The 13,282-nt window shown below is 37.7% G+C and overlaps 1 protein-coding gene across 4 annotated transcripts; it reads right to left on the bottom strand.

Annotated features, from left to right (window-relative positions):
• Positions 1 to 1,685: 1,685 nt before the first annotated feature.
• On the bottom strand, positions 1,686 to 8,718 carry cyb5r4 (cytochrome b5 reductase 4). 4 transcript variants are annotated; one of them, XM_027016036.3, is made up of 17 exons: positions 8,603 to 8,701; positions 8,255 to 8,367; positions 8,009 to 8,162; positions 6,846 to 6,946; positions 6,657 to 6,741; positions 5,833 to 5,868; positions 5,608 to 5,680; positions 5,379 to 5,436; positions 5,158 to 5,251; positions 5,029 to 5,061; positions 4,211 to 4,333; positions 3,939 to 4,079; positions 3,544 to 3,693; positions 3,048 to 3,198; positions 2,730 to 2,816; positions 2,408 to 2,569; positions 1,686 to 2,133 (listed from the first exon to the last, which is right to left on the bottom strand). In XM_027016036.3, exons 2-17 carry the CDS (start codon positions 8,327 to 8,329, stop codon positions 2,079 to 2,081), a joined length of 1,578 nt encoding a protein of 525 aa, XP_026871837.2. In that variant the 5' UTR covers positions 8,330 to 8,367; positions 8,603 to 8,701; the 3' UTR covers positions 1,686 to 2,078. The 4 variants fall into 4 exon arrangements, with proteins under 4 accessions (XP_026871837.2, XP_081552892.1, XP_081552893.1 ...); XM_081696766.1 differs by having other exon boundaries at positions 3,048 to 3,117; positions 8,255 to 8,718; XM_081696767.1 differs by lacking the exons at positions 8,255 to 8,367; positions 8,603 to 8,701 and adding an exon at positions 7,181 to 7,296 and having other exon boundaries at positions 8,009 to 8,147.
• Positions 8,719 to 13,282: the final 4,564 nt, after the last annotated feature.

The following is a 13,282-nucleotide window of genomic DNA, read 5'->3' as shown; positions in this document are numbered from 1 at the left end:
ACCCGTACGCCACATATTGGACTAACGCGGTACAACACGTTACACGTACGGTACAATTCCATATCAAGATAACAAGTGTGATCTAAGGAAAACTTATTTTGTACAAATTAGTAACTTTGTCATGACATCTTTGGCCTGCACAATGGATTATGGTGTGGGAATATGATGACAGTGAAATGCAAATCATGACGTTTATGTTGGAAATAACAAATCTATGAATATTTAGTTTTGGAATATAATATACTGTCAGCCTTATAAATAATTATGTTGTTACTTTCACGCCACCATTTTAACAAGGGAAAATTAACATGATAAAATTATTTATTTTATAAAGGGTTATTATATATATCATTTGCAAGCCCAATTTTACATTTGGAACTGCCGAAGAAGATTAAAACCACCACACTAAATGAATGATAAGAGAAGTTCCTTATATACAGAAACGTAGACCTAAATTCTTGAGCGGATACTAATGGATTTGAGAAAAAAAAAATCAAAAGACGACAAAGGAAAAGGAAAATGAATAAGATGTAATTAATTTCACTAAATTCCTTTCCCCCAGGACTATATATATATATATATATATATATATATATATATATATATATATATATATATATTAGGGATGGGACTTTAACGCGATAATTTCGATTAATTAATTACAGGGAAAATAACGAATTAAAAAAATAACGCATTTTAATCACACTTTTGCACCGTGGAACGATTCTCAGTGCACGAGTTCCAGGCATACAGATTATATTGACGCACAATGTGATGAGCATGATGGAGATGAGGGAAGAGGCTACGCTGGTGGATGCGAAATTTAAATACAAGAAACTTCCAGATGGAAGTACAAACAAAAATGTTATTTGCACTTTATGCAGGAAGGAGTTTGCTTATCACAGGAGCACTTCCACCCTTCGTTACCACCTCAACGCAAAACATTTTGGGGCTAGCGCGCAGGTCAGTAATGTTAACTTCGCTGCTAAATGTGATAGTATTCCTAGTACGAGCAAACAGTGTCGCCAGTCAACACTCGACCACATGTCGGGGTTCACATTCAGAAACAAAATGTCAAAGTCCACGTCAGACAAATTGACCAATTCACTGGCGAGATGGATTGCTGTGGACTGTAGACCGCTCTCTGTGATCGAAGATAAAGGGTTACAAGAGACGCTGCAAATTGCGCCAGGTGATGCAAGTTACGAACTGCCGTCCAGAAAGACAATGTCGAAAAAAATCCAGCAGCTGTATGATGAGGAAAGGGAAGTAAAACAGGTTATTGTGAAGATTAATTAATTCGATTAATTAATTACAAAGCTTCTAATTAATTAGATTTTTTAATCGAGTCCCACCCCTAATAATTATATATATATATATATATATATATATATATATATATATATAACACACATACACATTCATAATTTAATGCTGGCATTCTTCAGTACTTTTGCAGAACACAAGTGAGAATTATTGAAACAGGATACAAATTGCACTATCACTCTCACTAAATATAGAATGCACAAGTTAAAAAGAATGTCACATTTATAACTATTATGAATGAAATAAGCTTGGCTGGTTCTTTGGACTAACAACTATTTTGGCTACAGGTCCATGTTCAAAATAAAACTGCGATGCATACCAGACATTGTGCTGTCATACAAAGTAAATCATTTTCATAATTTGTTTACACAGTTTTGTTTATTTATTTATTAATTTTTAGTCACTAGTACTACATATTATTTTAAAGGCTGAACAGGCTACCTCATTTGAACTCTACAATAATGCATCTGATTTACAAATTTAAAATCACAGTGTGTGTGTTAGCACACAATCTAAGAAAATTCTCACGAAAAATTACACAGGATGGAAGAACAGTTCACAGCACACTAAAACGTTCCCTCACAGTTGTACCAATGCAAAACACATGGGATTTCAAGACAGTCATTCATGTGTCAGAGGAGTGTGTGTACAGAGTGGTAAGCTCATATTAATCCCCATGATCAAGGAATTTCAGTCTTCTGTGCATAGAAACAATCAGCATGATAAGGCCACCATATGCTTGAATTCAGAAATCAACCCTGGAAAACATACATCTCCTCTTCACTGAACCCTTGCTGCTTCACCAGCCTGGAAAGGGAGGTTTAAAAGTCTTAAGAGACAAATGCAGAGAAAGTGTGCTTTATCACTACCTTACAGGTGTAGGAAATACTATGTATTTTTATGTTGTGGTGACATTTTGTGCCTGTGAAGTAGCTTTTGACAACTGAGGTTGAGATGAGGCATATTAATACTTGGCCATAGTAATACATACTTCAGGTGTAAGCCCCAAAATAGAGAGTCCCACAAGATACTGCACATGTGAGCATGATGAAAAGGAAGGGGAAAGGATAGTAGTACTTACTGCACTGTCAGCTCAGCGAAACCAGTGGGCCCACACACACATACTAAGCACTTGGAATCCCCTGGTCTTTGCAGGAAATCCTGCAGCTTGGAGACGTCTACGTGTCCTCTTCTACCTGTCCATGAGGCTGAAGGCTCTGACAGGACATACTCAACCTGGAACCTGAGTCACACATAGGCCTAGATTTAGTAATGTAGGTACCACTGCAAATCTGAGGCCTCACTGCACTTGCAAAGACTAGTAGTTCCCATGTGGCTGCTGGTGCACAGAGCATACGAAGAGACACCTATGGTCACTCATTAAGTCTAAGTGAGCGCTATACCTTGCATCCTCTGCACATATTTGCTCCAACTCAGAATGCCATAGGATGTCCTTCTCCTGACGGTTGAAGAACATGAGCTTCGTCTTTCTAAGAGGGTAACAAGAACATGCATAGGCTTACAAGCTTGACTGATAACAGTTCAAACATCAGAAAGAGCTGAACCAAGGTGAAAAATATCAGGAAGGAAGCATTTTGGATATTGCTCAATTCTGGTGATCAGTGGAAAATTAACAATATTAAATTAGGTAAAGACAAATTGAGAGAAAACTTGTGAGTCAGCAAGAAGGCAACTGGAACAGAAAGCTTAGTCGATCTAACCTGATAGAGGACAGTTCCTGAAGGGCCAGATGGAGGAGGCGGGCCATGGGTGTGAAGCCAGTGCCAGCAGCTAACAGGTACAAATGAGTGACATCACTCAGGCTATGCAGTGTGAAGGCACCCTCCGGACTGCTAACAGACAGAGGAGCGCCTGACAAAATGTACAGGTTGGTTAGAAAAATTAATGGCAGATTTATCCACATAAAAATATGGGATTAGCATTCAAAATTGACAAATTATTTACTTGAGGCAGTGGCTGGCAATTTGTCATACTTTGATTTTCTATTCAGTTAAAAGTATTTTTATTCAGTTAAGGTATTTGCCGTTTTTCAGTTAAAAAAAGAATGATATGAATACATCAAACTACAGTAAAAGCAGAATTTTTAAAATATACAGGGCACTATAACCAGAGAGGTTGTTATTTTCAAAAATTAACCACTGCCCTCCAACACTCAGACGCATGTACACATGCACACCAGACATCCCTATAGCTCACCGATGTCAAGGTTGTTCAGATGTGGTGTGAACACTCCATCAGGATAGACCTTAATCATGAGATAGATATCTGAACTCCCTTGTGTGCTGGGGGGAGTTTGAGGCATAAGTACCTGGTCTACTGGTGTGTAGGGCTTCACAACAGCACAGCCTGTTAACAGAAGAACCCACAGCTTCAAAGCTACCCAAACTCACACAATAAAAGGCATTTCTTCATAAAGACAGGTCTTTGCCAAAGTTAGCAGTTTGTATGAGAATTGCAATTTAGAAGTACAGTTTTCATGTTCTCTGCTGGAAGTATTTTTCATAAGTGTTTAAGATGCATCCTTCATGTATAATAAATGTTGGTCAGTGCAAATCTGTCTGCTGGAAAGCTTGGCTTAGATGGGGAGTTACCCTGAACAGAGGCTTTGAGGTAGACATGTCTCCCCACAGGGATCTGCATGCATGCTCCAGGAGGTAGTCGGAAACAGAAGAGCCAGGTGCAATGTGTAACTTCTTTTTTAGAAACCAGCATACAGTCTCTGTAGAACAACTCTGCACTTACAACAAGATAAACAAACTTTAGGTGTCCTTTTATTCACCTGTACTTTACTTATTTGGACCCAATGGTGATGAATTTGCCTTTTACTGAGTTGTAGACTAGCACACAGAAGCAGGTAACTTACCCCGATCTTTACTCAGAATAAATGAATCATGGGATTGTAGGGGTTGGCCCAATTGTGTCCACCTGGCATTGACTGTTTTGCGCAGGTGCACATTAACCTTTCCAACCAAATTGACTGTTTGAACTACCATGGCAGAGAGAGAGGGAGAAAGAACACATGAGAGGGAGAGAGAGAAAGAGTGACACACACACACACACCATGGGACACAACATAATAACAGAATGTCATTCTGTCCTTAAATACAGATATTAGTCTTTGATCTAATAACATGATATGTGAACGTGAATACTTTTCAAAAGTGATAAAACAGTGGAGGTATTTATGCAGCAGGGGGTGATAGTGAGCAAGGTCAGCTACAAGCCAATAAACCTCAAGATGTTTTTCATTCTCCATGCCTAGATACTCTGCCTTTGACTGAGATATGCAATCTGTCAAATCTTAGACATTGATACAAAGTGCACATGGAGTTCACCAGCACACACTGAAATGCATGTTCAACACATTTTCATAAAGCTGTGCTTACAGCAGAGCAAGATATATTTTCATTTGGATAATCTTCAGTGATGCAAAAGACATAAGCAGAAATCTTCAGAGGCACTAAACATATAAGAAGATACTCCACAGTGGCACTAAACACAATCAGATAATCCAGTGGCACTAAACACACAAGCAGATACTCTTCAGTGGCACTAAACACACAAGAAGATAATCAATCAATAGTTTTTAACTAGTACATTTTCACCCTGACAAGACATAACTGTGTTGAATTTCAAACCTACATTGCAGGATTTTTCTTTTGCAAAAGAAAACTCACTTACTGGCAACATTTTCTTCAACATCATGAGCCAGACCTAGAGAGGGCACATTAAAGATTATATTCACATATATATATATAATAAAGGAAGGTGCAGGCAAACTAAATAATTTAATCCACATGTCTGTCTTACTCCAATGAAGCAGATATGACCAATTTTCCAGTAGTATCTCAATCCGTAGAATGTTAACTTGAAGGTCAACTACTGAACAACCTGAGCTGGGGATCTCACAGGGTTGGGGGGAGGTAATGAAGACAAATATATTACAAACATAATAAATAGATTTCAAATCTAAAACATTGATCTTTGTCACGTAGCAACATGGTTCGAGTAAAAACATCAAAAACACCTACCTTCTGTTTGGTGTAAATAACAATGTTAACAGCGTCATCGGTCTGGATCCAATCGTATCTAGGAGCATCCGCAGCAGATTTATATGTAAAACTTAAGTAATGGTAAAGTTAGCATAGAATGTAAATAACCCTGTGAATAACATTCATAAGATCAGTCAAACATCTGAAGCATAAATTATTATAAACTTAACTATAGTTATTAGTTATGATTAAAATAGTTGAACCGTACTGAGGGCGATTGACTTTAGATGGGATCGGCGCTACTTTTGGCTCCAACACCACAAGAGGCGGTGGAGCAAGACCTAAAAAGCAGAGAATCATCTCATATTACTCAGACATTTTAAAACATTTTGCGCCACAATCCTCCTATTCCACCAGATAGTTACCTAGTGTAAACTACTTACATAGCTTTCCCAACTGATAATGCGTCATGAATATAGAGTTATGGTCCTACCATTAACTTGGGAATTGGCCTTTGTTGTTGGCAGAGCTATGGGAGCAGAAAGAGTGCATAAGACACCCATAAATGTAATGCAGGTACTCTGCATGTCCTCTGATTGCAAAAATACTTATTTATATATGTAAAAATATGTACGTTTTGTGTATGTGTATATATTTGATATATACGCTTTTTTTTTTTGCTTAAATTTGTTTTACTTTTTATTATGACAGTATAATTAGGGGTGGGCAAGGTAATGAGATACTATCATTATTGCAAAACATTGCAACCCAGTATGTTTCTATCAAGCATATTGCAGACACTCAGTACTTCTATAACACTGTCCAACAACCAATACATCATTAAAAAGGGAAAAAAAGGGAAATAAAGTAGACCAGTTAGAAAGTGCCTGTAACTAACAATCACGCTGACTGGATGTTGGCCCATTTGCTCAGTCTTACTTTTCTTTCTTTATACATGATTTTGTAACTGTTCTTTGTCAAATAGTTATGGAATTTTGAGAAAAATGTTTATACCCCCTTTTTAAAACATGGAACTACATTTCTGTTGGTGTACTGTCTCTTCTAGCAAAAATAACATTTACATATCATGCAAAAAGTATAGAATATCAAGTTATCTAAAAATTAGTATCATAATACATTTGTCATTTCACTCACTTTTATTTATAATAACATTATACATTTTTATAATATGCCCTGATTGTCGCTTTAGGAAAAACTTTCCTAAGTCCAACCAAGTACTGACAAACAAAACAAAAGATGGTAACTGCTGCACTACTGTAACTGAATTCAATGCCTTTATATTAATTCAATTTATACCTTTAATAACTGTGCTGGCCTTCACCATCATCCTCCCCACCAGACACTCTTTCAACATGGATTCATAGTTCACCCACCGGTGGACCTGCAGGTAGACATTAACCACATTATCTTAGGTTAGATTACTGGTAAAATACAGTGTGTCCTTCATGTTCTTAAACGCAAACATTTTTCTAGTCCAAAACCTACCTGGTCAAACAGGTCAGTACCATCTATGCCAGCTATCCTCATCAGTTCCCCTTCTCCACCAGGGTGAAAATCCATGTAAGCACTAATATTATATACCATACCTGCAACACACACACACACACACACACACACACACACACAGTCTATGCCATACCATATACTGAATGGCAGGGATTCATGTGTTTTAACTGAGAGGAACTTCTTTAATGCTTAGCAAAACCCTGATAGTTTACACTAAGGCTGGTAACCAAACAAGCCACAGCAACAATGCCATTATTGCGTCCATATTTCTGATCACAACTCCAACACAAAAGCTTTAGTGAGTTATGAAGCACCTGTTCAGTAGTGCTGAAATGTCAGCTGCATTATTTATAAAGGGGTTAGGGCTCAAAATGCTGACGCACTGAAGTGAAGCCTCTAGTAGCATGTACTACATCGTGTCGAGATGCACCTGTGCATAACAGAAACTGTCAAATCTGAAAGCAACTGGAGGGACAAGAAACTGAGATGTTAAAAAAAGACTGCAGGAAAGAATGCAAGAGTACATGCAATGCAAGGGTTTACAAGGGTAACACTGCACCTTTTTACTTATGACAAAATGCACACTTTTTCAAACAACTAGATTTGAAATATGTCATACATTTTAATGTACTGTTCATGCAGTTTGACTTTTAAGCGATACTGCTTCACTGTACTGACTAAACATTTTGAAAATTCTTGTGGCATCACGTCCTACTTTTTGCCCGTTTGTTGCCTTTTGGCATGTGTTCATCTGCAAGAAGACTGATATGGAGCTGCTCAGAGGTCCATTTACTTGGTGTGTACTAGAGATCTAAATGCAGTGGTCTCACTTGCTCTAATGAATCAGAAAGAGCAATTACACTACGGTTTGTTGCCAAGTCTGAACGTAGCCTAAAGTAATCTCTTTTGGGTGACTAGAACTAAAGAATCCTTTGAAATTATACCATAATTTTACACAAAAATGTCTAACCACTTACGTAAAATGTTATTTATAAAATCTAGTTTATAAAAGAGCAGTGAAGCTGACAGAAAACAAAGGTTGTTCTTAAAACTGAAAAGTATAAAATCCTGATGATTCATATTGTCAAATTTATCATTGTGCTCTTTAACCGTACGTACTTTGCATGCTTGAATGCCATTACCTCTTATGCATGTCCAGCAGTCGTTTCGTGTTTTATGTCTCTTTAGTTCTTCCTCTGTGACCTCGATCAATCGCCCTTTCAGTCCAGTCATATCACGTCCACTTTTTGTAAGTCGTATCCAGTCCATAAGGCTATGGCCCGGGTTTAGTGCCACCTACACCATGACACAGAAATACTCACAGTGATGACATTTTTCATAAATCGCTGACAGCCGTCTAAATTCAGGCTTGTTTGAAGAAAGCAAACCTTGTTTCTTGTCTGTCCCAACGGAGCAACGCGCTGCTGAGAGCTTACTCCGGGAAAGGAAGGGGCGTTCTGCATCTTTGATCTTTTAAAACAGTTCCAATTCAGCAGAAAACCTGTGATAAAAGCTTTATATGACCAACTTTCTTGCTAGCTGCAACTTTATTCAACAGCTAGCTAGCTAATAAGGCTGACAAAAAGCTCCTTCCTTAAAAGAAGGTGGAACGTTTTCCCACCCTATCATCATGAACACCTTGGTGTTGACCAGTTATCAAAAACTGGCCAAGTATTCTTGACTTATACGGAAATACGCATGGATTATGTCATTAACTAACTTTTCATTCTACTTACTATTTATAGAAATTATAGAACAACAACGTTAGCTCCAGCTAAATTGTTAAATCGTTAACCCGGAAGCCTCAATCTCTAGTCACTGGTCTGACATGAAAAACAAATGTCGCAGATATATGACGACATAACAATCGATTCGTGTCCACTGGTGTGCTAAGGAGTGGTCGTCATGCTTAGTCTGTTTCCGTTTGACCAAACGGGTTCATATACTAAAGAGAATATCATTAATAGCCTGATTAAAAGTCACCATATGATTTTCAAACGCTAAACGTTTTGCTGTTGTGTTAGCATGCGTGTTTGTGCTGTTTTGGTTGCTGCTGCTGCGTGTGTGTGTAGTTGGGGCAGGGGGAGGGAGGATTAGTTGACTAGTTTAACAGAATCTTAACCGTTTCATCTCAGTACAGGTGGAGACCATCTGAAGATGCTTCATGCGTGTTAGTTGACAAAGACAGTTCACAAGCAGGCTACACATATGCAATCTGAGATAAATGTTATAACAGCTTTGAAGTAAGGCTATTTACTTGACTATCATCTTTCAACTTGATTGATTAACTGCATAGACTAAAGAAGAAAAACAGCTGTGCAGCTTAAAAAGAAAATTAAATCAGGCAACAGCATAACTATTTCACCCTCTTTCTTGTACAGTCGGTGAAGCGCTATGGCTGATAAAAACCTAAGCAGTCCTGTTATAAAAAAAAAAAAAATAATAATAATAATAAATTTAAAAAAAAGGGAAGGAAAGGAAAAAAGTATTTTCAGTATTATATTTTTCCTTCAGCATTTTTGTCACATGGATAATTTCCCTTAGGTCATTTTCCCCTACTATTTTTCTTATAACACAATTTCAAACAGAGTTTCTATCACAGTGTTTAATTAAGGGGAAATCAAATGGGTTTTGTGCAGTAGCTGATACTGTACAAACCTGTAAAAGTGATTAGGCTACCTAATTTTCTCTAATTGTATTAGAGATAATAGAATGGAAACTTGATAATATCTCCTTTTTGTAACATCTCTTTCCTCCTCCACCTTGTTGTCTTCCTCTTCTTTTACTTTTTAACAAAATCAGTTTTGACAGAACTGGATCCACTAGGTTGTTATAGGGGCAAAGGGCTCAGGAATTTGAGAGTTTTTCCAAGCCCTGTTTCACTGTTACAATAAAGAAATTCATCAACATCAGGTTCATTATCATTCTTATTAAAAAATAGTCACATAGCATGGCATACGATCAGTTGTAATCCTGCTACAGGGCGTTATTTGGTTAATCTTCTTACATCTGTCATGTGTAAGATCTGTGAGAATGTCAGTGTAAAAGTCCCTGTGATAATTTAAACACTACTGGTGTCTGTGCAAAAGCTTTGTTTTTTCAATAATCACATTATGATGTAATGTGTATGAGAGCAGGACAAATTAGACTCTTTGTTAGAATATTTTACACAATACCACAATCATTACCAGTTTTCAACAATACATTTATTGTATCACAAGAGCTGTGGTATAATGGAGCATGGAGTCTTGGCAAATGAATCCATTAGAAAGCATACTGATTCATGTATAAAAGTGCATGTAATACTGTTTGATTGCTTACTTATTTATCAGTGTATTTATTTATACAGAAAATGCATGGTTGTGTCTTCCCTGAATGTATCTGGCAAGGCATGTCTTCTCTTCTATGTTCATTTGAGAACCAAGAAGATTAATTTAAAAAAAAAATAATAATAATAATAATTAAAAAACCCACAATAAAACAGTTTCCTACAGTGCTATATAATTTGTTCTTCTCTTACATTTCTTCTCTTACATTTCTTCCATGTTGTTTTTACATCTGAAATTAATAATGTTTATTAATAATTATTATTTTACAAACAAGACACACACACACACACACACACACACACACACACACACACACACACACACACATACACACAGTAGTAGTAGATACAGCTGAGAGCTAAGGATGCTCTGCTGGACAGTAATGAAGAGGAACATTTGCTGACAAGAGGAGCACCTGTGCACAGCAGGGGCCTGGAAGACCTGAGCTTGCCACAAGCATTCAGCTTATCCTGCCTGCGCTACAAGATTACTTCAACCTGCGGGACAGCAGTACATTACATGTAAATGATCATTTAAATGGACAAAACAAAGTAAACAACACATATTCCTTATCTTGCTGTATTCTAAGCATTTTTTCATGGATATAGAATCATTGTTTTAGCACACATACACTAGGTGGTAGTAGTCTTCCAATTTCCCCTCTACACGCAAGTTCACTACCTCCATGAGATGGCAGTCAACCATTGCAATAAAGAAACAATTTATTTCATGGTAGATTTTGAAATCCTCTTCTTAGCCATCTCGATCTGAGAATAATTTTTTTTTCTGAAAAAGGTGAGATTTTCTATTGCTTTGAAAAAGGATTTCTAGGATAGGTGGTCTGTTGACTTAACCACCACTGAAGATGAGAGGAACTAGGAAGCAAATGTGGAAATAAGATCCAAAAGCCTAGACTCACTTATACCAGTAGGTTCTTTAACAACATTTCAATCACAACCACTTAAATGTTGGTTGTGTGTTTCAGAACGTTTTAATGCCTGGACTGGATCAAATGGACAGTGAGCTGATGAATATGCATCACTTTGCAGTCCTGTGCCATATCTGAAATATAATACACCTGGGAGGATTTAGAGAGCTTTTGGAGGCTGTTCTTTAGCACATTCTAAAGTGCTCAAGCACCACTAAGGGGAGTAACACAGGTAACAGTGTGATTGGTCAGGTCAAGTGTTTACGCTAGAGAGAGCAGAGTGAGATCAGTCTTTGTTCAGCATCCTCTTTGTCTACACTTAACCAAAGACCAGTGGCTCAGTGACAAAGCCTGATATATTCATCGCAATGGTACTGACATCACTCCATAGTGGAGAACTTTCATGCTGTTTTGGGGGTAAGAAGCACTTGTTTTGGATAAAATGCTTTACATTGTAACTTTCATACTTCTCTTACTCTCTCTCTCTCTCTCTCTCTCTCTCTCTCGCTCTGTCTGTCTTTCTCTTGTGCCCCCCCAACAAAAATCTAAGCACAACAGCACAGGGTAGATAATTACAATTTCAAAACCATTTGCCAGATCATTACCACCTAATCCCCTGTTTCATCTGATGAGTCACGCGTCTCATTTAGCATGGCGCTGGACAGCTCAGTGTTTTTTTTTTTATAACACCACTGTCCCTCGCTTTTCCGGCCACGGGGGCATGGGGAGAACACATACCCGGGCACACCCACGCTAACCATGTATAAATCTAGAAGGACATGGCAAGATTTGTTCTCATTCCATGTAGTTTGATGATTTGCCAGACATATCAGGTAAAATCCTTCAGTGCTGCTGGTTTTCATCTAGCTGACTGAGGACAGGTCTTGCAACTCAGAAGCATCTGTCTTATTATTTAGATTAAAAAAAAAGTTTCATTATGAATTAACTATAATAAAGGATGATGTAATGATACTCATTTGAAAAAAACAAAAAAACATTTGGGTCATTCATTTCTATTTCTATTCACAATTTGTTTATCTTTAAAGAGGCTTCTTCAAATGAATTCAGGAACTGCAGGATGTAGTGTGCCTGTGATGAATACCCAAGCTTTCACCACTACATGTGCCTTCATTCTACCATGTCTTGAAGCATGGACTTAGTCTCCATAGCAACAGTACTGAGCCAATTGAGGACTGGCTGCTTTCACCAGTGAGTGTCCAAATATTGTTGCAAATGTTTTTATTCATCATTTGACAGCATCAATAGTCTTAACACATTTATTTTGTCAAGGCTGAGAAGGCCCAATTCACAACCTACACTGATTTTGAAAACGTTAGAAGGTCTTTTTTTATCCCTCATGTATAAAGATTAAAGAGAATATTATGTGAAGCCGTGTGTGTGTCATTTCCTTGGTACACATTTAAGGGGCTATATAATGACTATACCTAAGGTGTAATTTTTTTTAATCATGATGCATATTCTTCAGAGTCCACTATCATGGTGATGTGTTATAATTAGTGACGTGATCAGATGGAAGGAAACAAAGGTGGATTTATAGTCTATTTCCAGGCTCTCTCATCAATAGCCTATGTTTCATTGGTCTCCCCTTTGACCTCTTCACCTCCTTATGAGCGAACACACATAGCAAGCCAGTGCTGTCACTTTGGCTGCAGAGGGCCTTTGAAACAGACAGCTTCATCCAAAAAGGACATAGCAGACCCTGCAGGCAAACAGGTCAGAACTCAATGAATCCAGTTCGATTTGTGACCCAAGGTTCAGAGAGGGGTGAGAGGGAGATCAATGAGCAGAGCAATGATGCTGTTCTACACCTTCCATCATCTACCTTTACTCTTGGATGCATTTTGGTTCTGGTCTGTGGTTCTGGCTGAGGATATGGTATTGGAGAATAATCAATAAATAGCAGGAAACACTATATTAGGGTCAAACTGTGTTACACTTACATTGACAACACATTGTGATAAGACATACAAAACTGGACAGTGATGTGGTGGAATTCTGTCCTTTTGAAAAATGAGTTCTACAAAATACATTGTTCACTAATGATTGAGATGATATTGGCCAATTCAAAGGTACAGCGGGGGTAAAAAATATTATTGTACTTTTTCATTTTGCATTCTCTTGTAGGTATCAGCACTGAC

Source organism: Electrophorus electricus, chromosome 14, assembly GCF_041902795.1.
Source record: "Electrophorus electricus isolate QZ-2024a chromosome 14, ASM4190279v1, whole genome shotgun sequence".
NCBI lineage: Eukaryota > Metazoa > Chordata > Actinopteri > Gymnotiformes > Gymnotidae > Electrophorus > Electrophorus electricus.
Note: the sequence above shows the minus strand (reverse complement) of the source record. Positions and strands in the feature narration are given on the sequence as shown.